General features: G+C 46.8%; 1 protein-coding gene across 4 annotated transcripts in view; it reads left to right on the plus strand.

The window, feature by feature from the left end:
* SBNO2 (strawberry notch homolog 2) overlaps nucleotides 1-27,849 on the plus strand; it is a 197,775-nt gene that overhangs the window by 123,702 nt on the left and 46,224 nt on the right. For all 4 annotated transcript variants that reach the window (XM_082264661.1, XM_082264662.1, XM_082264663.1 and 1 more), the window contains 5 exons: nucleotides 1,255-1,398; nucleotides 14,535-14,652; nucleotides 14,788-14,893; nucleotides 15,056-15,209; nucleotides 18,896-19,072. In XM_082264661.1, the coding sequence (XP_082120787.1) occupies nucleotides 1,255-1,398; nucleotides 14,535-14,652; nucleotides 14,788-14,893; nucleotides 15,056-15,209; nucleotides 18,896-19,072 (699 nt within the window). The remainder of the gene's footprint in view (nucleotides 1-1,254; nucleotides 1,399-14,534; nucleotides 14,653-14,787; nucleotides 14,894-15,055; nucleotides 15,210-18,895; nucleotides 19,073-27,849) is intronic.

A 27,849-nucleotide genomic window follows, 5' to 3' on the forward strand; every position in this document is an offset into this window, starting at 1 on the left:
TCCGATTGTCTATTGGTGCTCACAGACAGACCTCGAAAAGGGGTGTCTGTTTCCTCTGCGACCATTTCCAGATGGATGAGACAGACGGTGGTTCAGGCCTATTCCATCAGGGGTCAGGTTCTTCCTTTCCCTGTCAGGGCACACTCTACTAGGGTGCTTAGTGCTTCCTGGGCTTTCCATCATAAGGGGCCAGTGACACAGGTTTGAAAGGCAGTCACCTGGTCGTCGGTGCACATTTTTACACAGTTTTATAATGTGGATGTGTTGGCATCTGCGGATGCTTCCTCTGGCCACAAGATTTTGCAGGCTGCTGTTTAAGAGGACCTGGTCCTCTTTGAGGGTGTTTTGTTTTTTAAGGTGGGGTGCAATTATTTGGTTGAGCTCCTGTTGCCTGGTTGGCTAATGTTTAGTTTTTTGGTTGTTCCCACCCCTCATGTTTAACACTGCTTTGGGACGTCCCAATGGTTATGAATACCAGGAGCTGTGTCCGTCAATGAACGAAAGAGAAAATGGGATTTTTAACTTACTGTAAAAATCCATTTCTCTGATGTTCATTGACTGACACCGCACCCACCCCTCTGTGGCGTTTCCTATTCTCCTGACACTGCTTGTAATAAAACTGAGTGACTATAGCAGAGAGAGGGAGTATACCCCCTGGAACTGCCCATGGGTGTAGCCAAAATTATTTTCTGCCTAGTGTCCTATTCCTGTAGGGGGCAGTATATCCCAATAGTTAAAAATACCAGGACCTGTGTCAGTCAATGAAAATCAGAGAAATAGATTTTATGGTAAGTCAAAAATGCCATTTTTTATACTTTGTGACACGGACACATCGTTAGCTAACCGAGGGGATGGTATGTTTATTATACAGATAATATAGAAGCAGGAAGGGAGGGGGGGGGGGGGCAGAGTGGCACAGACTAGCTGACAGGCAGGGAGGGGAGAGTGGACGGGGGAGAGCAGAGAGGAGAGCTGCAGCTGACAGGTACATAAACGGACTACGGTGTCAGGGCTCAGCAGCCAAGATAAAGTTTGATCAGTTTACAGGGGTGGAGGGCAGAACCAGGTAGGGTCATCCAGGTTTTTTTTAAGGTAAACAAGGGGCCAAATTCCACAGCACAATCACTGTGCTGTTATACATGCTTTGGGGGAACAGGATCTATTTTTTTTGGGGGGGGGGGGGGGGGTTACAAACACTTTAAGTTCATTACAGAGCACTGTCTTATAAATGGCTTGCCTTCCTTTTTTTCACAGATCAAATATGGAGACACGTCTGCCTCTGAAGGTGTCCTATTTGCCACTTATTCAGCACTTATTGGTGAGAGCCAGGCTGGAGGTCAACACCGTACACGAATTAAACAAATACGAGACTGGTGTGGTGAGAATTTTGATGGAGTGGTATCCTTTATAAAAAAAAACTCTTTAATTTTGTTATAAAGAAAAGCAAACACTTCCTGTCTTTGTTGTGGAATCTTTCTTTAATGCTTATATCTTTACACCTCAGGGGAATTCACCATATCCATTTCTGCCCTGCTCAGTCTTCCATTACCTCTTTCTAAGTTCTATTTTTTTGATAAAATCTCATTCTGTGTATTATTAGTATTGCAGTCTCCTCAACCGTGGCCCCTTCTTCCCTGAGTCTCCTCCCCTCCTCTTTAGCACTCTATTTAACTCAATTTTTCTCATGATTCTAGTAGCTTTGTCCCGCCATACACGGAGCAAATATCTTTCCTGCAACCACGAGTTGCAGGAAAGAAATGTCCTCAATTCCCGGGAATCCCACCCTGACCATTGTTTTCACAGCCATCCCTGCTGTGAGAAGACAGTGATTATCGCTAGCAGTTGTAGCAGCCGCTAGCGATAATTACATGAGTAGCTGGCAGGCTGGTTGTCTCCAAGTTGATAGATTGATCAACTTGGTCCATTTAGCCTGCCCATTAAAGGTTCCTACTTAACTGGCCGAGATTCGAATCGTGTATGGCCGGCCTTAAAGCTAATCTCCAGGTATTTTTTCATCTTTCCATCCAATAAATCTTCTGCCCTTGTTATTTTAACTTTGGATAGTTAAACATTTTTTCTCTTACGTCCTCCGACAGTCGCCGCCTCTTCATATTCGTCACATATGGGTATTAGACTTTGCTCCGAAGGAGTAGCTAGGCAACAGAATATGTTAACAATAAAGCTTTAACATATCCCACCCTCAAGGGGTGGTCCCCTCAGTCAATACCCTCCTACTTCCTGCAACCATATCTCAGTTTTTAATGTCTAGCTTGTCAGGAGTGGCTGGCTCTCTCTGTGCTGGGACTTTTTGTCCCAGACTCTTTCTTCTTTTTGATATTTTGTTTGAGTTTTCTCTCTACCTTTACTTAGCTGTTATTTTTGTCAGCATTAGTTAGTTCTTCGGACGAAGAGGATCATGCGGACTGGGTCTCGGGCTGATCCCCCTGGTCGCAGGTCGTGGGTCAGTGGCTTCCCAGTCTGCCATCGAGCGTTCAGCCAGGTAACGCTCCTGGCACAGTGAACGACCCATCACTGTTCGGTGCAGGGATGATTGGTGAGGTGGCTACCTCACCGGACGCTGTGCGGTTTCTGAACCGCCATTGTGTGCGTCTTGAATTGCGACTCTCCCTGCCTCATGTGCAGCGGCTTGTTCGCCTGTGCGGGTTCCCCACGCCATGTGAGGTAAGTGTATCTATGTGGGGACCTGTCTGTCTGGGGGGGGTCTCAGTCTGGGACTGTGTAACCTGCCTTTAATCACACTGCTTGTCTCCCTATCTCTCGGCTGCATGCTGTGGGCTGCAAGGGGGGGGGGGGGGGAGCTGTATGACACTGAGTATGTCAGGCTGGGCAGTGTGAGGAGCTGTGTGCTGTGGGGCATGTTTTTAATGGCATGTTGGGGCATATACAGCGATCGCTGCGGCGATCTAACATGTATCCATATAATGGGATAATATTGTGTGTGATTTTATGCACTGTGGAGCGGCGATTTCGGCGCCAAACGACGCCATTTTACCGGCGCCCGCTCCGGCCGCATGGTTTACATGCACGGCGGCCATTTTCTTGTAGCCTCCATAGGCTTACATAGAGCGTCCTGGCAGCATCACTTCCTCTCTCCTGGAAGCACCGATCGAGGCAGCAGCAGCAGCGGAGTCTCCTCAGGTTTTATCCTTCTATTCCTGTGTTCCATTGCCTGTATTCAGTCTGTATATTCCCTGTGGGGGTCTCATTGTGCCTGAGTGTGGTGCGGTGGGCTGCGCTTGCCGCGCTTGCTGTAAGGGGGCAGTTAACCCTTGGTTGTCTGGCATACAGGGGCAATGGATTCTCAGGAGGGCAAGTTTCCCACAGTATTGGTGGAAAGCCAGGGGACCGCTGTTTCCCCCCCAGGGGGGGATTTAGCCACTATTGTGGCTGGCCTTGCTGCACAGGTGCAAATGCTGGTGGCTGCTCAATCTACTAAACGGCCCAGAGTTGCTCTGTCCTCTGATTCTGAGGGTGAAGGTGATGGGGCTGTTCTGGCGAGGACCCCCCTATCGGGGTCCCGCTCCTCTCTTGATCTAGTGGGGTCTGAGGTAGAGGCTGAAATTGAGGGGGTTGATAATTCTCCCCCTGGCTCGCCTGAAGAGCTTGCAATCATGGATGAGTTGATTGCTTCCATTAAGCAGACGCTACGTTTGCAGGACGAGGTGTGTCCCCCAGCTGCCTTGGCGGCTTATGGGACGCAGAGAAAACGCAGGACGCCGCAGGTTTTTCCCTGCAATGCTGATTTTCAGCGCGCTGTTAAGGACCAATGGCGCGATTTGCGCAAGCCTTTTGCGGTACCAAGTAAATTTAAGCTGCGTTATCCTTTCTCGCCTGCCACTGATGAACGGTGGTGTGTGCCTCCGCCAGTGGATCATGCTATTGCGGTTTTGAACAAAGCCACTGCGATCCCTGCAGAGGGATCCCCTGTTTTCCGTGATGCCACGGATAGGAGACTGGAGTCTCTTGCCCGTCATACTTATTCTGTTACGGGTTCTATGCTTAAGGCTCTGTTTGCTTCTCTCATGGCGGCCCAGGCGATCGCAAGTTGGACGCAGATGCTTAGGCGCGTCCTAGTGGCCGATTCGGCCTCGGCGGCGACCCTGGATATGGTGGATCAGATCCACCAGGGTGTCATGTATCTGTGTGATGCGGACCTGGACCTGATTCCGTTGGCCGCGCGTGTGCACAGCGTGGCGGTGTTGTCTCGCCGCCTGGTTTGGTTGAAATGTTGGTCGGTGGACCAATCTTCACGTAAAACCTTAGCCAATCTGCCTTATGATGGGTCTCGCCTTTTGGGGAGTCCCTGGATGTGTTGATTAAGGGGATTACCGGGGGTAAGAGCACTCTCTTGCCCCATTCCCCCAAGGCTAAGGGGGCTTCTGGGAAGAAGCATGCTCATTTTCGGCCCCCTCAGGGGTCCTTTCGTGCCTTTCGGCCGCACTACAAGGGCAAACCGTTCAAGGGCCAAGGCTCTCAGAAGAAGCCCTGGTCTGGGAAACAGAAGTCCGGTCAATCCGGACCTGCGGCCCATAACAGTTCGGCCTGAAGGGGCGCCCTCACCCAGTTTTGGGGTGGGGGGACGCTTGCTCGGTTTTCTTCAGCCCTGGTTGGCCCGTGTGAGGGACAGATGGGTTCTGGAAATCGTTCGATCTGGTTACAAGATCGAGTTTCTCTCTCGGCCGGAGAGCAGATTTTTTCCCTCAAATCTTCAACTGTCTCCAGAGCGCCTGCGGGATCTGCACCTGGCGGTGCGGGACCTGAGGGCTCAGGGAGTGGTGGTTCCGGTGCCTTATCGGGACAGATTTCGGGGGTTTTATTCCAATCTGTTCACCGTGCCCAGGAAGGAGGGCAAGGTTCGTCCGATTCTGGACTTGAAAGCTCTGAACCGCTCTGTGCGAGTTCGCAAGTTCCGCATGGAATCCCTGCGCTCGGTGGTGGCTGCCCTGGTTCCGGGGGAATTCATGGCCTCCATCGATTTGAAGGATGCGTACCTTCACATCCCCATATTCGAGGGTCATCAGAAGTACCTTCGATTTGCCATTGCGGAGGATCACTACCAGTTTGTGGCGTTGCCCTTTGGGCTCGCCTCGGCTCCGCGGGTCTTCACCAAGGTGCTTGCACCGGTTCTGGCATTATTGAGAGCCCAGGGCATTTCTGTCCTGGGGTATCTGGACGACATTCTGGTTCGGTCTGCGACCAGACAGGGTCTGGAGAAGGACCTGTCTGTCACAATGCAAACTCTGCAGGAGTTCGGTTGGACGATAAATGTTCCAAAGTCGACACTGAGTCCGTCGGTTCGTCTCCCCTATCTGGGAATGATACTGGACTCGGTGCAGGCGAAGGTCTTCCTGCCGGAAGACAAACTCAGGACTCTTCAGGAGGAAGTCAGGTCCCTCAGGGACGTTCCACACTCGTCTCTGCGGACGGGTATGAGATGTCTGGGATTGATGGTCTCGGCCTTCGAGGCGATTCCTTTCGCGCAGTTTCACACGCGGGGTCTCCAAGCGGAGATCCTGTCCAGGTGGGACGGGCGACCTCAATCTCTGGATCTTCAGATCTCGTTGAGTCATCGCACCAGGGAAAACCTTCTGTGGTGGCTCCAGTCCCCGTTGGTGTCCGGGGGCAAGTCGTTTCGTCCGATCTCGTGGACGATAATCACCACGGATGCCAGCCTGTCGGGCTGGGGTGGTGTTCTGGGCGTTCTGTCCGCCCAGGGGACCTGGTCGGAGGGGGAGTCTTCCCTTCCGATCAACATTCTGGAATTGCGTGCGATAAGGCTCTGTCTTCATCGCTGGACGGACCGGTTGCAGGGCTGCCCGGTTCGGGTGCAGACGGACAATGCCACGGCGGTGGCCTACATCAACCACCAAGGGGGCACCAGGAGTGCCCGAGCGGCTCGAGAAGTGGCCGACATTCTGTCTTGGGCCGAGGCTCATGTCCCGGCGATAACGGCGGTTCACATTCCGGGAGTGGAGAACTGGCATGCGGACTATCTGAGTCGCCAGACCCTGGATCAGGGGGAATGGTCTCTCCACCCGGCTGTCTTCCAGATGTTGTGCGCGAAGTGGGGTCTTCCAGATGTGGACCTGTTCGCGTCTCGCCTCAACTACAAGGTGAAGAGGTTCGTGGCAAGGACGCGCGACCCTCGGGCAGACGCGTCGGACGCGTCGGACGCGTTAGTGGCCCCGTGGCATCAGTACAGGCTGATGTACGCGTTTCCACCGATTCAGTTGCTGTCCAGGTTCCTTCGCAGGTTGCACTCGGAACGCAGCACGGTGATTCTTGTGGCACCGGACTGGCCTCGCCGGTCCTGGTACGCAGACCTCGTGAATATGGCGGTCGACGCTCCTTGGCGTCTGCCTCTTCGAGACGATCTACTGTCTCAAGGACCGATTTACCATCCTGCTTTACAGTCGCTGGCTTTGACGGCCTGGCTGTTGAGACCGAGGTCCTGAAGGAGAAGGGTCTCTCTCCAGAGGTCGTTCATACTTTGATCAACGCGAGGAAGTCTTCCTCGGGGAAGGTTTATTACCGTACTTGGAAGGCCTATTTTGCCTGGTGTGAGTCCAGGGGGTTTTCACCCCGCACGTACTCGGTTTCCCGTGTGCTGTCTTTCCTTCAGACGGGTGTCGATCAGCGTTTGGCGCTGGCTACGATTAAGGGTCAGGTGTCGGCGCTGGCCGTTCTGTTTCAACGTCCCGTGGCTTCCAACTCCTTGGTTGGCACTTTTATTCAGGGTGTGCGGCATCTGGTTCCTCCTAGGAGGGATCCTTTGCCCCCTTGGGACTTGAATCTAGTTCTATCTGTGTTACAACGTGCTCCTTTTGAACAGATCAGGGAGATCTCATTGTCTATGTTGTCCAAAAAGGTCGCCTTTTTGGTGGCGATCACTTCGGCTCGCAGAGTGTCGGAACTGGCGGCTTTGTCCTGCAAGTCTCCGTACCTGGTTGTTCATTTGGATAAGGTGGTCTTGCGACCTGATCCTTCTTTTCTACCGAAACGAGTTTCGGAATTCCATCTTAACGAGGATATTGTTTTGCCTTCGTTGTGCACGAAGCCTAAACATCCGAAGGAGGTGAGATTGCACTCTCTGGATGTTGTTCGGGCGATAAGGGTTTACCTTAAATCGACTGAGTCTTTTCGTAAGACTGACTCCTTGTTTGTTCTTCCAGAGGGTCCTCGGAAGGGCATGGCGGCTTCCGCCTCTACCATTGCCAAATGGATCAGGCAGACCATTGAACAGGCCTATGCCTTGCAGGGGAAGGTTCCCCCTGTGCCTGTGAAGGCGCACTCTACTAGATCACTGAGTACGTCTTGGGCCTGCCGTCATGGGGCTTCTGTAGCCCAGGTGTGTAAGGCGGCGACTTGGTCGACCGTACACACTTTCACAAAATTCTACAAAGTAGATGTTCAGGCATCGGCGGATGCTTCCTTTGGCCGCAGGGTTCTTAGTGCGGCTGTTCCATAGGGTCCCTTGTTGGGGACTCCTGGCTGTTGGGATAGTTTTTTGTATCCCCTGGTTTTTTTGTCTTTTCCTGGGTTGTTGCTCCTGTTGAGCACTTATTTTTGCTGTTGCCCAGCTGGTTTCCTTCCTTTGGTAAGGTTCCTTTCTTTGATGTGGAGACTGCGTTGCCTTTCGGCGCGGATGCGTTTCCCACCCCTCATGTTTGCACTGCTTTGGGACGTCCCCATATGTGACGAATATGAAGAGGCGGCGACTGTCGGAGGACGTAAGAGAAAACGGAATTTTTGTAAAATCTTACCTGTAAAATTCCTTTCTCTGAGTCCTCCGACAGTCGCCGCCCCCGCCCCTCTTTTGGGGTTTTGAATGTATACTCTACTGCTATTCCACTAAAACTGAGATATGGTTGCAGGAAGTAGGAGGGTATTGACTGAGGGGACCACCCCTTGAGGGTGGGATATGTTAAAGCTTTATTGTTAACATATTCTGTTGCCTAGCTACTCCTTCGGAGCAAAGTCTAATACCCATATGTGACGAATATGAAGAGGCGGCGACTGTCGGAGGACTCAGAGAAAGGAATTTTACAGGTAAGATTTTACAAAAATTCCGTTTTTTCCTGCCAGTAAATATCTTATACAGTCCACTTCCTCTTTCTTGTCTGGTGAAAAGCCTAGGCTAATGAAATCATGCACAGCTCTGTCTCTAACTCTCGTGAGAGTTTGTCAGCAAGGGAGGAGGGGTTTGTTATAGGAAAGCCAAGGAGAGCTGGAGGGGGCTGGATGAGGGTGGAGATAACCGGAGACTGCAGAGATCCATTGGTATTCATGAAGAGTGGTGAGCAAGCAGGCAAGCAGTGGTGCGAGTGTGTCTGTCTGTATGTGTATTTTTTATATATATATATATATATATATATATATATATATATATATATATATATATATATAATAAAATGTGTGCTTGTCTGTGAATCGAGATGGTGAACAGTCAGCAGCTCCCGCTGCCCATAGCTAAAATGGCTGCAGCTAGATTTAGTGGAGGGAGATTTCTGCAGCATATTTGGCAAGTACAGAATCACAGTATATATAAAATAATATGCCATCCCCTCTCTGAGGCTGCGGGGCCCTCCGGGTCCCAACCAACCATTCATGCACTGAATGCGGTCCTTGAGTCCCTTGTCTCCCAGCTGGAGGTGACTTGCAGGTGATGGGCTAGCAAAAAGCGCCCTCCTGCCTCATCTTTCTAATCAGATCCTGAATCTGATTCAGCCACCGCGGACGTGGGTCACCCTTCTGGGTCTGCGACCACGCACACCTCTTAAGAAGTGGACTGTCCCACCGGTGGTGGATCCTACTGTTTCCAGATCAAAGAAGGCAACCATGATTACAGTTGAAGAGTCCCCGGCCTATAAGGACCCGGCTGACCGGAAGGTAGAGGCTGGGGCCCGCACTATGTACACCTTAGCTGGTTCAGTGATGAGACTGGTATTTACCATTGCCCTGGTGTCACAAACTGTGACCAAGTGAGCTAAGCTCCTACGCCATGACCTGGAGGGAGAACACCACCCTCCTGCTTTTGGTGAGCTGGCAAACCAGCTGGTCCAGGGGCTGCAGTGTTTCTATGATGCCTCTTTGGATGCCGCACCTCTGATGGGTTGCCTCTCTGCTTTGGCATAGGTTCTTTGGTGTGTCATTTGGCTTAAATGCTGGTCTGCAGGTCAGACTTCTAAAAAAAGACCTTGACTGATCTTCCATTTCAAGGATCGCCTGTTTGTAGCTATCTTGGATGACATGATTAAATGTCTCATAGGGGTGAAGAGTACCTTTCTTCCACAGTCTAAGGGCACGGAACCTGGTTGTAGACGTGGACCTTCCTTCTAGACTCATAAGAAGTTTTTTTTGTCCCTCAGGGGCGACTGACAAGAGTTCGAAGCCTTTCAGGACCTCCTCTGGCGGATCCAAACGAACTTGGTCTGGCAAGCCGAGATTGGGCTTCTCCAGGCCCGCGGACAAGGTGCCTTCTGCATGAAGGTGCGTCCTCACATGTATTGGGGGTGGGGGGGGATATCCCTAGTACAAGACAAGTGGGTCCACAAAGTCATTTGGTCTGGCTACAAGACCGAGTTTCACTCTTGTCCCCCAACCTGCGACTGTCCCCAGACTGGTTACAGGGTCTGTTTGGGGCGGTTCCTTCAAGGGGTGATTGTTCCAGTTCTGACTTTGGAATGTTTTCAGGGTTTTTACTCAAACCTGTTCAGTCCCCAGGAAGGAAGGCAAAGTGTGTCCAATCCTGGACCTCAAGGCGCTAAACTGTTTTCTCTGTCGCTCATTGACAGACGTAGTCTTCTTGATTCACATAAATTGGGTTATGTTGTCTCCGCAGGAGTAGGACTAGGCAGAAAGAAAAAAACGTTCCCACCCTAGGGGCAGTCCCAGAGGGTATATCCTCCCTCTCTCTGCTACAAGGAATCAGTCTGATGCCTCGTTTGGCCGCAAGGTTTTGCAGGCCGCCATTTGAGGAGACCAGTGGTCTACCTCGAGGGTTTTTTTCCGTTGGAATTTTTATTTGAGTCTCATTCTTTGCTTATAATGAGCCTTTAAAACTTCTAGTTGGCACCGGTTGGGCCTTCTAGATTGGATTTTGATTTCTGTCAATCCCACCCCTCATTTGTGGCACTGCTTCTGGATGTCCCAATTGATGTGAATCAAGAAGACTACGTCTGTCAATGAGCGACAGAGAAAATCGGATTTTTGTAAGATCTTACCGTAAAATCCTTTTCTCTTAGCTCATTGACAGACGTAGTACCCGCCCCTCTATCATTGAGTTGGGTTGGGTTAAATTCTCTGTTGCTGCTTTATAACAGAACTGATTCCTTGTAGCAGAGAGAGGGAGGATATACCCTCTGGGACTGCCCCTAGGGTGGAGCCAGAACGTTTTTTTCTTTCTGCCTAGTCCTACTCCTGCGGAGACAACATAACCCAATTGATGTGAATCAAGAAGACTACGTCTGTCAATGAGCTAAGAGAAAAGGATTTTACGGTAAGATCTTACAAAAATCCGATTTTTGTGCAGGTACAAAAGTTCAGAATGGAGTCCATTCGAACGGTGGTGCCATTCCTGCATCAGGGGGATTTCCTTGCCTCTGGCCATGACCAGAGTGCTCCTTCCTCTGGACAAACTCCCAAAAATTGCAGGCTGCAATTCATCTCCTGCTGTCCAACAGATGGTCATCCTATCGGACTTGCATGCGATTGTTGGGCCTGATGGTATCTACCTTTGAGGCGATTCCGTTTGCACAATTCCAAGGTCAATTACAAGGTCCCTGCAAATGGAGATTCTTACCAAATGGGACAAGACTCCGCAGTCTCTGGACAATCGGATCCAGCTGAGTCGAGGAACGAAGGAGTCCCTGATATGGTGGCTTCGTTCTCTGGCGCTTCGGCTGGGAAAATCCTTTCTCCCCTTGTATTGGACAGATGTCACCATGGATGCCAGCCTGTCTGGCTGGGAAGGCGTCCTCGGCAAGCATTCTGCTGAGGGGATCGGGACGCTGGAAGAGTTCAGACTGCCGATCATTGTCCTGGAACACCGAGCGATCAGACTGTATCTGGATCATTGGACGGTTCATCTTTGGGGATGCCCAGTGCGCGTTCAATCGGATAATGCCATGGCTGTGGCTTATGTCAATCGCCAAGGGAGCACAAGAAGTGCCCTGGCGGCTCTGGAGGTAGCTGGCATTTTAGGGTGGGCAGAACAGTTTGTTCCTGCCCTTTCCACCGTAAACATTCCCGGGGTGGAAAATTGGCAGGTGGACTACCTTAGTCGGCAGGCGTTGGACCCCGGGGAGTGGTCCATTTATCCGGAGGTGTTTCATCAGCTGTGTCTCTGGTGGGGCACCCCAGAGGTGGATCTGTTGGCATCTCGGCTCAACAGAAAGGCGCAGAGGTTTGTGGCTCAGTCAAGGGACCCAATGGCAGAGGCCACAGACGCGCTGGTGGCCCCGTGGGGTCAGTATTGTCTGATATATGCCCTCCCTCCTCCAAGCTTCTGCCCAGACTTCTAAGCAGGATCAAGGCAGAAGAGATTCCGGTCATCTTAGTGGCCCCGGACTGGCCTCGCCAGACTTGGTATGCCAATCCGGTGCGACTGGTCGCTGACGTTCCTTGGAAGCTTCCTCTCAGGGAGGATCTGCTGTCCCAAAGACCGATCTTCCATCCTGCTTTACTGCCGCAGGCTTTGATGGCTTGGCTGTTGAACGCCAGATGCTAATGGATGGATAGAGGTTTGTCGGAGTCTGTGATTTCGACTTTGTTAAAAGCTATGAAATCTACTTCGAGGAAGATCTACCATCGTGCGTGGAAGACATACATTGTGTGGTGTGAGTTTTTTGGAGTGCATCCTCACTCGGTGGCTCGGATTTTAACCTTCCTTCAACGGGGGTGTGAACAGAAGTTGGCCTTTAGTGCCATCAAGGGTCAGGTTTCAGCTTCAGGTCTTTTTCCAACGATCTTTGACCACACACTCCCTGGTGCGTAGCTTTCTTCAGGGTGTCTGACATTTGGTCCTTCCAGTCTGGGCTCCGTTGCCACCTTGGGATCTAAATTTGGTGCTTTCATCTCTACAGAAGCCTCCCTTTGAAAATATTCGGGAGATTCCCCTGCATACGCTGTTCCAGAAGGTGGCCTTTTTGGTGGCTATCACCTCTGCACACAGGTTGTCGGAACTGGCAGCGTTATCCTGTCGTCCACTTTATCTAGTGATTCACAAGGATAGGGTGGTGCTTCGCCCCTGTCTGTCATTCTTCCTAAGGTGGTCTCTGACTTTCATTTTAATTAAGACATTGTGTTGCCTTCCCTGTGTCCCAGGGCTAAACATCCAAAGGAAATTGCCTTGCATGCCTTGAATGTGGTCTGGGCAATTAGGGTGTACTTGGCAGCTACGAAGTGTTTCAGGAAGTCAGACTCTCTATTTGTGCTCACGGATGGACCTCCCAAAGTGTTGTCTGCTTCCTCTGCGACCATTTCCAGATGGATCAGACAGACGGTGGTTTAAGCCTATTCCATCAGGGGTCATGTTCCTCCTTTCCCTGTCAAGGCGAACTCTACTAGGGCTCTTAGTGCCTTCTGGACTTTCCGTCATCAAGCATCAGTGACGCAGGTATGCAAGGCGGCCACCTGGTCATCGGTGCACATTTTTACAAAGTGTTATAAAGTGGGTGTGTTGGCATCTGCGGATGCTTCCTTTGGCCACAAGGTTTTGCAGGCTGCTGTTTAAGAGGACCTGATCCGCTTTGAGGGTGTATTGTTTTTTTCAGGTGGGCTCCATTTGTTTGGTTGAGCTTCTGTTGCCTGGTTGGCTAATGTTTAGCCTTAGGAATTTTTTGGTTGTTCCCACCCCTCATGTTTAACACTGCTTTGGGACATCCCAATGGTTATCAATGCCAGAGCTGTGTCCGTCAATGAACGAAAGAGAAAATGGGATTTTTTGACTTGCCGTAACATCCATTTCTCTGATGTTCATTGACTGAAACAGCACCCACCCCTCTGTGGAGTTATTCTCCTGACGCTGCTTGTAACAAAACTGAGTGACTATAGCAGGGAGAGGGAGTATACCCCCTGGGACTGCCCATGGGTGTAGCCAGAAGTTTTTTTTTTTTGCCTAGTGTCCTAATCCTGTAGGTGGCAGTTTAACCCAATGGTTAAGAATGACAGGAGCTGTGTCCGCCAAGTAACTTCAGCTAAATGGATTTTACAGTAAGTCAAAAATCCTATTTTTCACAAAGTCTGCTCCCTGAGTTTTTATGATGGCAATTTGGATATACTCCAGAATATTATGAATAGTGATCAGATGAATTACAATTAATTGCAAAGTCCCTCTTTGCCATGAAAATTAACCTAATCTCATAAAAAAACATTTCCACTATATTTGTTAAGAAGGCTTCAGGGCGCTCAGGGAAGTCCATGAAGCGCCAGGACCGTCTCCTACAGTTGGTTCAGCTGTGAGATCGGGGCACCAGCAGTGCAGAGCTTGCTCAGGAATGGTAGCAGGCAGGTGTGAGTGCATCTGCACACACATTGAGGCAAAGGCTTTTGGAGGATGGCCTGGTGTCAAGAAGGGCAGCAAAGAAGCAACTTCTCTCCAGGAAAAACATCAGGGAGAGACCGATATTCTGCAAAAGGTACAAGAATTGGACTGCTGAGGACTGGGGTAAAGACATTTTCTCTGATGAATCCCCTTTGTTTGGGGCATCTGGAAAAAAACTTGTCCGGGGAAGAAAAAGTGAGTGATGCCATTAGCCCTGTGTCATGCCAACAGTAAAGCATCCTGAGACCATTCATGTGGGGGGTTGCTTCTCAGCCAAGGCAGTTGGCTCACTCACACAATTTTGCCTAAGAACACAGCCATTAATAAGATTGGTATAACATCCTTCAAGAGCAACCAAGTTTGGTGTCAAACAATGCCTTTCCAGCATTATGGAGCACCTTGTCATAAGGCAAAAGTGATCACTAAGTGGTTTGGGAAAGAAAACATCGAAATTTTGGGTCCACGACAGGAAACTCCCCAGACCTTAATCCCAGTGAAAAAAAAAAATCCAAGCATTAATTATGCAAGAATGGGCTGCCATCAGTCAGGGTGTGGCCCAGAAGTTGATTGGCAGCATGCCAGGGCAAATTGCAGAGGTCTTTTGAAAATATTGACTCTGCATAAACTTAAATGTAATTGTCAATGGAAGACTTTGACACTTATGAAATGTCTGTATTTATACTTCAGTATACCATAGTATCATCTGATAAAAAGATCTAAAAACACTGAAGCAGCAGACTTTGTTAAAATTAATATTTGTGTCATTCTCAAAACTTTTGGCCACGGCTGTAGTCTTTTTTCAGCACTCTGCAAAAAAAACTTTTCAAGTGGAAAACATGCATAGTTAGGATCAAAATCTGATAAAAATGTTAGAATGCATGTAAGCAGCCGTATGAAAATACATGTGTGGGTCAAGATCACTGGGCACACATTTTCTTGTATGTTTCTTCCTTGACCTTTGCCTTTGTAGATTGTGTTCGATGAATGTCACAAAGCCAAGAATGCCTCCTGCACCAAAATGGGTCGCGCAGTACTAGAGCTACAGAACAATTTACCTTTGGCACGAGTGGTATATGCTAGTGCCACAGGTAAGTTATATTTTCTTTTTCCTATTCTTTATTTAGTATTACACGTGCCAACTTGTACACACTTTCTGGTGCAACTCAACAAGTCCATATTTTTCACTGAATAGCTTCACTTTCCTTGTAACTCTGTTATCACAGGTGCATCCGAGCCCAAGAATATGATCTATATGAGTCGGTTGGGTATCTGGGGAGAGGGCACGTCTTTTAGCACTTTTGATGAGTTCTTGCACGCTATTGAGAAAAGGTATTCTCTTCATAGAATATGGCTTAATGGCTTTTTCATTGGGTGACTTAAATCTATAATTCCATGTCAGATCATGTAAATTTTATTTCTTTAAATTTTTAGTATAAAATCCTGTTTTGCTCTCTTTGTTTTATTATGACAGATTTCAACTTTCTTTTTCAGGGGTGTGGGTGCCATGGAGATAGTTGCCATGGACATGAAAGTGAGCGGCATGTACATTGCAAGGCAGCTGAGCTTCACAGGTGTCAACTTTAGAATTGAGGAAATCCCCTTAGTTGAATCCTATAAACAGATGTATAACCGAGCAGCCCTACTGGTAAGAATCAGTTAAATATGACATTTTTGGATGAACAGGAGCAGAGAGAATATGGAATGTGCAACAAAATTTATTCAGTAACAGTGGTGAAAGTTTCCCCAGTCCTCTTCAAGGACAGCACTGAAGAGAACTCCTGCCACTTGAAACATGACATATTGGCACATATTAAACTTTCACAAAACCAAGTTACAGTTTCTTAGTTCTCATTTTTTTCCAGCCTGTTGCAGGTATACAGATTTATCTCTTTTGTAAAAAGCTATAATGCTGGGCATTGACCTAGCCAGGAGATGCTAGAGAGTTTGTTCTTTTCGTATGCTGGCCGTACGTGGGTCAGATGTTTTTTTTTTCAAATTATAGTTTTTTTGAGTGTTTTAAAAATACAAAATATTGATAGGATAAACATATACCAGAATGTGTAGACCATTATCTGTATGAGAAATTACATGAATAAAAGTGGCTTATAAGTGTGATACCATATCAACAATTGAATGGCATTGTACTATAGTGCGACAAGACAAGCAAAACTTTAGTGGGTATACATACAATCAATAACACTTAACAATAAAGGCATAAAAAAGTAACCAAAGGGAGAAGGGGGACACAATGAATCTCTAAACTTAAAAGAGCATACATTAGGCATGCATAGTATAATAACATACTATTTAGCTAGGTATCTATAGATGTTTTACCAAGACAATACTCTGAGCTATCCCAAGTATCGCAAATTTTGGTAAATCTCCACATCAAGTCCCCAGCTAGAGCAGTTACATTTTCCTTCTTACGAATATCCTCAATAGTGGACATTGGTTGGAAATGGGTGTGGGGGGGGGGGGGGGGGGGGAATAGATAGCCAGCGACATGGTATATCTCGCTTGGCTGTTAATAAAACAAAAACATTAGCTTCCGCTCATGCTTGGAGATTCCCGGGAAAGGCAGACCTAACAAATGATGAATAGTATTTAAAGGTATATCCGTATTCAAAAGGTTCTGCAAGAGAGTCTGAACATAAATCCCAAAAGGTTTAAGAATGGGACATTCCCAGAAATTATGGTAATGGGTTCCTATATCACTAAGACATCTCCAGCATTGTCATAAAGCGTCAGGATTACGATCATTAAGAATAGCAGGGGTCCTATACCAAAACAAAAGGACACTAAAGGCCTTATCTCTCTGCGCCACACAATGTGAGCCTCTGGAGGTGGATTCTCAAATTTTACCCTATTGTGCCACGAAAATTGGTTGGTGAAGGATGGGTCAGTTTTTTTCATTCAGCTTGAATGAATGGGTTGAATGAAAAAAACTGACCCAATTCCCCCATCCTCACATTCGATTTTAATACAGGAATCCTCCTTGCGGTTTCATTGTACTCCGATAGTGGACATCCTTGCCATCAGAATTCACAGATCAGTGCTGCAGTTGATAGATCGACTTCCATTCAACCACATTGGCCACAAATGGATCAAAATTTGTCCAGTCCCTGCTGAACTGGCTAAATTTTGACTCCTGTATGGGCAGCTTTAGAAATGTTCCTAGGTCACAGCCTGGCAGAGGAAGTAATTTATGACTGCTGGGACATATTTGGTAGATGGAGCAGTGGCAACAAAAATTTTGGGAGTAAGGGCTTGATAATGGGATTTTTTTTTTTTTATTTGTGAACTTTTGGTTGCAGGTGGACAATGATAAGCCACGGCTTTGCAATTAGTAGCGTTTTCAGCCTGCTACATGCACTTCTTCAGTTAGGTGTAGGTCAGAATGTCGGGGCTATCAGATATGCAGCACAATGGTTAAGTGAAGGAGCACATGTGACAAGCTACCTTTGCAGCTAAGAATTGCAAGGCAGAGGCTTAGGGTTTTCAGCTTGCATGCAGCAAGTGCTGTTACTGGCAGAATCTCTACTGGTTGAGAAACTCTGTGACAAAAAATTATTTTCTTAGGGAAAACTATACAGTGAGGCCTGATGGCAAGCATTCCTAAATATAGATTAAGGCGGGGTTCACATTTATTGCGAATTGGATGCAGAGTAAATTGCACAGGAGTCCTGTGCGTCTTCTGGTCCATTTCAGGTTCGAATTCGGCCAAAAATTCGACCCAAAATCGGACCTGAAACGGTGAACAAGGATGCACTGGACCCCTGCTGTGAGCCGCTCTGCATTGAGGTGTGAATCCAGCCTTAGGATTTGCTTACACTTTAAAGGATAGGAATATAAATAAAAATAAATTTGTAAAATATAAATAAATAAATATGCTACTGCAATTAAAATTTTAGTGTTGCAGAGATGATGCTTCAAATAGAAAGACATTAAATAGATTATTGATTAAAGATTATTGATGCTGAACATAAATTCTGTGTAAGGAAGCAGAATCCAAAAACACATGTAGGTACTCTGCTGCATCATTTCATAATTTGTTTTGTTTTTTCCAAATGTGCTTAATTTAAATTGTATATTTATCTCTATAACCATTTGTTACTGTACAAAAATACCTATCACAAGCTCTGAGTAAAAGGTTGAAAAGAACTATTGTATTATACTTAGTTAACGCTACACAGCTATTTAAAATTAAAGTAATAATAAAGGCATTTATTTATTTTTTTTCATATAAAAAAGGGGGTCTCTACCTACCTCTTCTATGCAAGGATATTGCACATTGCCCCTTACCTCCTCTTCTCGGGTTCCCCGCCAGCACTCTTCACTCCTCCACTTCGAGTGCCCCCATAGCGAGGCCTGTGCCTAGGGGGCACTTGTATGGGTGTACTCCTGAGCTGAGCTGTGTGTCCACAGCTTATCTTGCCCCCCCCTCCCTCCTTGCTGGATTTAACCGACAGAAGCAAGAGCCAATGGCTCCAGCTTTTCTCAGTGAATCCTGTGAGAAGAGGAGTGGAGAGAACAGCTGCAGCCGAGCATAGCGCCGTATTGATACAGGACTCCGGTAAATGTTTAGAGTGTGGGGGGGGGGGGGGGGGTAGAGAGAAATAGTTAGTGGGTTGTTTGTATGCATTCTCTGCATGAAGGTAAAAAAAAAAAAAATAGGACTTTAGAACCACTTTAAAAGAAAAGGTTAAGTCAAATCTTAATGCATTCCATCACCTCCCTACATACTTACCTCAAGTCCTCAATTGGCTCCCGCTGCTGTGAATCAAAGGCTGTGAGAAGGGAGCAGGGGTGGAGCAGAGCCACTGTGCATGTTTGTCTATGGATGCACACAGCCCGACTCTGGATTCAGTCCGCAGATCTGCCCCCATAACAAGTGGTTTGTTATAGGGGCAGATGTTGAAGAGGAAGAGTGGACAGTTCATTTGGGGACCTCCGAAGGAGGTTTGGGGCTATTCTGTGTAATATTATTGGGCAGATCAGGTAAATATAACATGTTTTTTATTTTAAAAAAAATATTGGCTTTAGAAACTCTTTTAAGTACAAGGGAAATTGCTTTAGTATAGCATTAAACAGCACTGGAGCATTAAGGGATTTGTGAGTTGCAGTTAGTAATTTGGGAATTGTGTAGCCATCTGAAAAATAAAGGCATACTACTGTGGAGCGTGAAGGGGGATTCATTGCTTGGTAACATTCATAGTCCTTGGAATGCTTTTGTGGGATGTAGAGTTATTTGGTATATCATGTTTCACAGTGTGATATTCTAAACTCTTGATAACATTCATTGTAATTCTCATCATTGTTATCTGTTCTTAGTGGGCAGAAGCACTGACTGTTTTCCAGACGGCGGCCGATTGGCTAGGATTAGAATCTCGGAAATCTCTTTGGGCTCAGTTCTGGTCATCTCATCAGAGATTTTTTAAGTACTTGTGTATAGCCGCTAAAGTTCAGCGGCTGGTTACGTTGGCTCACCAGGAGCTTTCCAAAGGCAAGGTTAGTAAATGTAAAATATTTTAGGCAATTTAAAGGTGTTTTTTTTTTTTTTTGCTTTCTCTATTGGTATGCAATGAAGTCTTGGTCCTAAACCTAGCCATAGATGGTGTGATTTTTTGCTCACTGGAGCACAGGGCTGTGGAGGAGGTGGAGTGGCCGGCTCAGCCTCTCAGCTGTTTGCTGAGAGGCTGAGCCAGGTGTTGGTCCAGGCATCTGGTGGATCCCGACTTCTTTTTTCGCGATGACGCTGTGCCTGGACTGACTTCTGTGACGTCAGCAGAGAGCGAACTTTCAGCTGAAAACGGGTCACAGGAGTGCAAAACTAAATGCACTCCTGTGATCCATAGGAGAAGTACAGCCAAACAAGCTTTGGCTATACTTGTCCTTTAAAGCACCACTAAGAAACTCTGGGCATACAGCTCTTTGTTCCAATTAAACAATGGAGCTTACATGCTTGAGGGAACTGGTTACCAGGAGTTACTGCCCAGCATGCTCTATCATATTTCTTTGCAATGTCTTATAAAATAAGCATAGTTTCCTAGTAGATAAGGTCGAATAAAGACAATAGTCCATCCAGTTCAACCTATTAAGGTGCATGTCTGTCAATGATGGTAATCATTTTACATATCCCTGTATGTTTTGTTCACTAAAATGCACGTCCAAGAGTTTTTAAAAATATCACTACTCCCCGCTGACACCACAGATTGTGGAAGAAAGTTCCACATCCTGAGTGCCCTTACAGTGAAAAACCCCCTACGAAGCTTAAGGTTAAACCACCTCTCTTGCAATCTCAATGTGTGGCCCAATGTCCCCTTACCTTCCTATGCTGGGATCACCTTAAGGTGTTTGTATACCGCAATCATATCTCCTATCAAGGGTCTTTTCTCCAGGGAAAATGCATTTAGCGCTTGTAGTCGTTCCTCGTAATTGAGATCCTCCCATGCCCTCCTCGGCGGGCATGTTTGTGTAGTCCGGCGGCCATGTTTTTTGGAGTTTCCCATTAAACTCAATGCGGCAGCCATTTTCTTGTAGCCTGTGGAGCGGTGATGCGGCGGTGGGCCTCTAGTGGCAGTGACTACGCTTCCTCTTCCTCTCTGATTGCAGCATGGCAAGCTGTAATCAGTGTGAGACTGTAGGCATCACTGGTGGGTAAACAGAGACTGAGGATGACAGGGAGTCAGCCAGTGTACACCCCCTCTCCCGACATCTTGACAGCTGTCATCCTCGTGTGCAGCCTAGAACGCTGCTGCTCATATCCATACTTTGAGCTGGCTGACTCCCTGTCATCCTCAGTCTCTGTTTATCCACCAGTGATGACTACAGTCTCACACTGATTACAGCTGCTTGGTCCCAGGTGTTCCCTATTTATGCTATTTAATGCTAACTTCAATAATATTGTCTTGGGGAAGGAAAGAACATAAAGAATTTGAATGGACTGAATCTACACATTGGAAGCCTACCATATTCCACATCAGCCATAAAGGATATTGCCTGGATTCCTTACTGGACTAAGCTTGAGTGACCCTTATACAGTATTGTCTAGGGGTCCAATCCGTCTGGTAAGTGGAACATCCTAGGGGAGTGGATATTCACAATATCACACCACAGTGCCGGCATGATTTTGCACAGATCCCTCAGCACTTAAGCACTTTTCGTGGACTTTCTTTCACTGGCTACTTGCTGAAGCACTTTCTTGGGACTTTATATGAAATTTTATGTGGAACTTTTCACTATTTATTTATTATTGTCTATTAGTTTTATATATTTATGTCAATATTTTATGACTGAAATTATTGCACAGGTTGCACCGTACACTTTACCAATTTATGATCTTGAATGCACTTTACTCAGTCATTGATTATTTATTTATTATTTTCACTATCAGTTACAACCTTTTTTGCGCTGGTTTATTTGCACTGTCCAAGAGACCCTGGCTCGGTAAGTCAAAAGCGGGTTCTGCTGGCCCCGCAGACAAGCCCTCCTCTGCCTGAAGGGGCGCCCTCATCCGTATCTGGGGTGGGGTGGACGTCTTTGTTTCTTTCCAGACCCGTGGACTTTGCTTATTCAAGACAAATGGGTCAACGAGTTGATTCATTTCAGTTACTAGATAGGGTTTCGGTCCTTGCCTCCGGCAAGGTTCTTCCCTTCCAACTTGTGCCTGTCCTTGGATTGGCTGCAAGGTGTATGGGGTGGTTCATCAAGGGGAATTTCTGGCCTCTATCAAGATCAAGGACGCTTACCTTCATATCCCAATATATGCCGGACATCAGCGTTTCCTTCGCTTTGTCGTGGGAGAGGAGCATTATCAATTAGTGGCTTTACCTTTGGGTCTCGTCTCAGCTCCGCGGGTGTTCACAAAAGTGTTGGCCCCGGTGTTGGCCTTGCTCAGCCAGAAGGGGATTGTGGTACTGGGGTACCTCGGTGACCTTCTTCTGCGGGCAGAGTCTTTGTCGGTTCTAGAGGTCCATCTATATATCACTGTGCGAACTCTGCAGGAGTACGGCTGGACACATGAATTTTCACAAATCAGCTCTGACTCCGTCCACCAAACTGGACCACCTGGGCCTGACTCTTGACTCAGCCTCAGCCCAGGTGTTATTTCCGGAGGCGAAACTGCTGAAGTTGCAGGATGCGATTCAGCTCCTGTTGTCCAACCATCAGTCATCTCTCAGGACTTGCGTGCTGGTGCTGGGTATGATGGTCTCTACCTTCGAGGCAGTTCTGTTTGCTCAGTTTCATACCATGCCTCTGCAGAAAGAGATTCTGGCCAAGTGGGACAAGAATTCTCAATCATTGGACAACCTGATTCAGTTGAGCGGGGATGTGGGGGGATCTCTGATTTGGTGGCTCTGTTCCCTGGCGCTTCGGCATTGGAAGTCCTTTCTCCCCCTGTATTGGACAGTGATTTCCATGGATGCCAGTCTGTCCGGGTGGGGCGGTGTTCTGGGCTCAGACTCCACTCAAGGTGTTTGGACTCGGGAGGAGTCCAGTCTGCCGATCAACATCCTGGAGATTCGGGCGATTAGGCTTTGCTTGTCCCAGTGGACGGATCGTCTGCTCGGGTGCCCGGTAAGGGTTCCATCGGACAATGCCACAGCTGTAGCATATGTCAATCATTAAGGAGGCACAAGAAGTGCCCTAGCAGTCCGGGAAGTATCCGGCATTCTAAGGTGGGCAGAACAATATGTTCCAGCCCTCTCTGCGTTGCACATTCCAGGAGTGGAAAATTGGCTGTCAGATTACCTCAGTCGGCAGGCGTTGCAGACGGACGAATGATCTCCACCCGGAAGTGTTTCAGCAACTGTGTTTCCGGTGGGGAACCCCCAATATGCACCTGTTGGTCTCTTGTTTCAACCGAAAGATTCAGAGATTTGTGGCAAGGTCTCGGAATCCTCTGGCTGATGTTCTGGTGGCCCCTTGGGGTCAGTATATCCTAATTTACGCTTTTCCTCCTCTTCAACTTCCGCCGAGACTGCTGAGCAGAATCGAGGTGGAAGGGATTCCAGTCATTCTGGTGGTACTAGTCTCTCCTCACCGGTCTTGGTATGCAGGCCTAGTAAGGCTGGTAGCCGACACTCCTTGGCGAATTCCTCTCAGAGGCGATCTTTTGTCTCAAGGACCAATCTTCCATACTGCTATACGGTCGCTGGCTTTAACGGCATGGCTATTGAATGGCGGGTGTTGACAGAGGGCTGTCAGATTCGGTGATTCCTATGCTGTTAAAAGCTAGAAAATCGACTTCAAGGAAGATCCATCATCAAGTTTGGAGGGCGTACATTTCTTGGTGTGAGTCTCGGGGCGTTTCTCCCCATGCTTTTTCCATGTCCCCATGGAAAAAAGATAACACTATGCTAGTGTATCTCCCCGCACCTCGGAAAAGGTTTTAAATAGATAAAAGATAAAAATATAAAAATAAATAAATTTGTGTGTATATTTTGTGAGATATAAATATAAATTATATATTGTGTGGCAGCAGCTGTGGATTAAAAATAGATGACAGAAAAATAGCCTAGGCTATATACAGCGCTTGCCGCAAAAGAAAACGATTAACTTAATGTATGTGAACAATATTGAAAACTTGTCTTTACAGTATAAGTGTAAATACAAATCAATTAAGCATATGAAAATTAATGAAAAGTTCCAGGAAATTGATAAATAGATAAATACGTCTTTTCCGGTGGTGATCAATATATGTGAATAAAATAAATGTAAAATTCAATAAATAAAGCTTTTCAAGTGGTGATCAGGTGCAAAGTGCTTCGTGCTCAATAAATAAAAGTTTGTGACTTTGGTGACGTGCATTCCTCTTTTCCTGGGGCTTGTGGTAGAAATAAATGACTTACCAGAATTATTAGGTCCTATGTGCTGTATAGCACTAGGACCTACAGTGTTGGAGGCCGTTCAGGTTGGATTAGGGATCCCCTTTGTGGATGATCCTGGTGGGATACAGGTTAGGTTCCTCCTTACCCGATCTCGATCCTCAGGATATGGGGTTAAAAGAAAGGCTCCAGATAGTGCATTATCGTTTTAAAAGTTTATTCATCAAATATTCATAAAAATCAGAGCGAAGAAAGACTCAAACTCCAAGTTTGCAGGCAAAGAAACCGCTTACAAACACCTCCTAGCAGATTGGCGAGCGGAGTGTTCCGGCTTGCGTTCCACGTGGTGCGTAGCGGGCTGACGTGCGTTCTACAACTTTGACTAGTTTCATCACTTTCTGTGACGTTTTCAAAAGGGCGTTTCTCCCCATGCTTTTTCCATGTCCCGCCTGCTGGAGTTTCCACAACAAGGTATTGATCAGTGTTTCGCTCTGGGGACCATCAAGGGCCAGATTTCTGCCTTGGCATTATTTTTCCAGCGGCTGTTGACCACAAATTTCTTGGTTCGCTTTCGTGCAGGGGGTTCGCCATTTGGCTCCTCCCGTGCGATCCCTGGTACCTCCGTGGGATCTCAATTTGGTACTGTCCGTACTTCATAAGCATCCTTTTAAAAAATTTTGTGAACTTCCTCTGATCACTCTGTTACAGAAGGTGGCCTTTTTGGTGGCTATTACTTCTGCGCGTAGGGTGTCGGAGTTGGCTGCATTGTCCTGTCCGTCACCTTACCTGGTGGTTCACAGGGACAAAGTGATGTTGCGACCCTGTCAGGCATTCCTTCCTAAGGTCGTTTCGGGGTTTCATTTAAATTAGGTTATTGTGTTGTCATCTTTGTGTCCTAAGCCTAAACATCCTAAATAAATTGCCCTACATTCCCTGGATGTGGTTTGGGCAATCAGGGTGTACCTGGTGGCGACGGAGTCCTAAATCGGATTCCTTGTTTGTCCTTACGGTTCGATCTTGTAAGGGGCAGGCCGCGTCTGCTGCAACCATTTCCAGACTGATCGGGCTGACGCTGGTGCTGGCCTATTCCATTAGGGGTCAGGTTCCTCCTTTCCCTGTCAAGTCGCATTCTACAAGGGCGCTTAGTGCCTCCTGGGCCTTCCGTCATCAGGCGTCAGTGGTTCAGGTGTGCAAGGCAGCTACCTGGTTGTCTGTACACACATTCACAAAGTTTTATCAGGTGGGTGTGCATGCATCTTCGGATGCTGCGTTCGGCTGCAAAGTTTTTGCAGGCTGCAATTGCTAAGGCTCCAGGCTCTTGAGGGTGTATTTTTTTCTAGTAATGAGTTCCAGTTGTTCCTGGTTGAGCTCCTGGTTGGCTATGTTTATCCCTTTTTGGGAATTATCTGTATTGTTGTGTTTTTCCCACCCCTCATATTGACAATGCTTTGGGATGTCCCAAGGGTCTAAGAAGAGATATAGAGCTGTGTCCGTCAGTCAACTAAATAGAAAAATGGATTTTTGTCTTACCGTAAAATCCTTTTCTCTAAGGTTCACTGACGGACACAGCACCTGCCCCTCTGTTGAGCTGGGTTATGTATTCTTCTGACACTGCTTGTTACAAACTGAAGTCCTAGAGCAGGAAGTGGGGGTATACCCCCTGGGACTGCCCCAGAGGCGTATCCAACATTATTTCTGCCTAGTCCTACTCCTGTGGAGAGAGCAGTATAAGCCCAAGGGTCTAAGATGATATGGAGCTGTGTCTGTCAGTGAACCTCAGAGAAAAGGATTTTACAGTAAGACAAAAATCCATTTTTAATAGTCTGCTGGCTACCCACATTAGACTGGTGTACAGTCCACAAAACTGCTTGGAAATTTGACTTATCTCAGTAGCTCTGTACTGGAACTTTTCTTTTCAGTGACACATTAGATGCTTTCTTTTTCAATATATTTTTTTTCATTTCATCATTTTTAGAAAACCTTTTGTTCCATTAAAAATCAAAAAACACAGAAAAAAGATGCCACGCAGGGCAATAGGAAAGCGATACAGACACACAACCATGGAGTATTTTTTCAATACCTTTTTAGTGAAGAGTTTTCACGTTACAATAAAACATGTGAAAACAAAGCCCAATGTTTCACGATTTGAAAATGGTGATATGGCCAACAGGATGTACATTCACAAAGTTAAGCTACAGGTGTACAGAATGTTTATTCATAGGGTTGTGGTAGCTCTGTGATTATATAAAACGAGCCTATAGTCAGCGAACAACACCAACTTATGTGTAGTACATCTGGATGCATGCAGCAGTGCATTTTAGACTGAAGCCAGGCTTCATCAGCCAAAAGCAAACATCATTTTAGAGAAAAAAATAATAATTTGAAGGGTAGTGACTGTAGAAGAAACAAGGAGGTGGTAGATCATAGGGGTTAGATGGTAGTAGGATGGGTAAAGAGGAGACGTAGTGCTAACAATGAGTGAGTAACTTTCAGGCAATCCCCTGTTTTCCATAATGCTTTGTGCCCTGTGTATGTGCTTTATTAAAAAAATGCCATTCTATACCTTATTTCCTAGCGATGCTCACGTGACCACCTGCCGTTGCCTCTCCTGATCTGACAGCTAAAGTGGAGAATCCCCCGCTACATTGGCTGAAAATCCCACACTGACGTCCGTCAGGAGGAGAGAAGGAGATCGGCGGATGGTCACATGAGCAGCACTCTGAAATATAGTATAGAACGACATTTTTTTAATAAAGTACATACACAGGGACACATAGTATTATGGAAGATCGGGCATTTCCTGAAAATTACCAAGTTACTTCAGCAGGAGGCACTGACACAGCTGACAGGCTGTGAGGGGGAGTAGGACAGAGGAGAGCTGCGGATGACGCAGGCACGTAAACTTACTACGGTTTTGGGGCTCAGCAGCCATGATAAACCATGGTCAGTTTACGGGGGGGCAGAACTAAGCAGGATCATCCAGGTATTTTATATGATACAAGGGGCCAAATTACACAGCACAAGCACTGTGCTGCTGTTCATACTTTTAAGGAACATGATCCTTCTTTTTTTTAGGGTAACAAATTCTTTAAATACTCATCTACAGTATGTGCTATAGAGCAGACTAGGATTATAAAGTATTGATTAAAGTCTTTTGCAAAATAATGGGTTATTGATGGTATCCAGAGGTTTTGGAACTTCTTCATGGAGTCCCTTAGCATAGCTACTTTTTTCTATTTATTTACTAGGTACCATGTCATTTAGTTTTCTATATTGTCCGTTGAGGGACACAGGATAGTAGTAATTCTTGAACATGTGGGACTGCCACCTACTGGAAGGTTGAACAACAAAGGCACATGCAAAAACTTTAAGCCAGATCCCGCATAACCCGTTTTCAAACAATATGTCTCAGGTTGCTGGACATCCTTTTCTGAGCTCTGCTGTGGAAAATGCTAACTATATTTTTTACTTTGAGTTTTCTCTTCAGTCAGAATACTTGATACATTGTGGATGTTATTTTCTTTGGTAGCCTCAATCAAGACTTCAGATACCCTGCTTGAGATGCTGCACAGCTGGATCAGCATATCCTTAGCAACCTCTTTTGGAGGTCGTAGCTGAACTTTACTGGACCTCAGATTGCAGGGCTAGCCTTGATTGGGCACTGGGCTCTGCTTTCTGGTGCTTTGCAGACTTCTGTGTACTGTGTTACTTAGCGGCACAGCAGTTTCTAGGGCCTAAGCTGTGGCACAGACTCTGGATTGACCCAGTCTTTAAGTCTCTAAAGACTCCCTTTGTGAGTATGCCTTGAAGCATATTGGTATTTCCTCAGTCTAACCTCAGCCTAACTTTGGAAACACTACCAGCACTCCACTGAATTAGTAGGTCGCAGACTAGCCTGGAAGGTGACCTTCATACATTGGCCTCTGCATTGTGCTGGTTTCCAGTCCTCTTTCTACTGCATTAGTTAGTAGCATAGCGTTACCAAGGTCCAGAGCTGTGGCACAGCCTCTGGTGTGACCCTGTTCTTTTTAATTAAATCCTTTGGGTTAAAACATATTGAGATTCCTCAGCGTAGTTTTGGAAGCCCTTCCCCAAATTGATTGGTAAATTGCAGCCTAGACTATGCTGTTCCCTTCACACAGTAGTCTCTGCCTTGTGGCACCTTACAGACCTCTATGTACTGTTATCCAGGTGCTACAGGTTCAGAGCTGTGGCACAGCCTCTGGTGTGGCCCAGCCTCGCTAGACTAATCTTGTAAATAAGGCCATCCAACCAGCAGTATTTTGGCACTTTTCATGGCTGTATCCAGGTCTCTTTGCACTGTCAGCCAACAGGATTTGCTTTGGTCACTGAACTTTGATTATGACACTTCCTATTGATGCTGAAACATGGGTAGCTACCTCACAGTTGCCAGTGTTGGACGCGTTTTCAATGTTTCTGTCATTGCTCTCTTGGTGC

This window comes from Pelophylax lessonae (genome assembly GCF_965119305.1).
Source record: "Pelophylax lessonae genome assembly, chromosome: 1".
NCBI classification, from domain to species: Eukaryota; Metazoa; Chordata; class Amphibia; order Anura; family Ranidae; genus Pelophylax; species Pelophylax lessonae.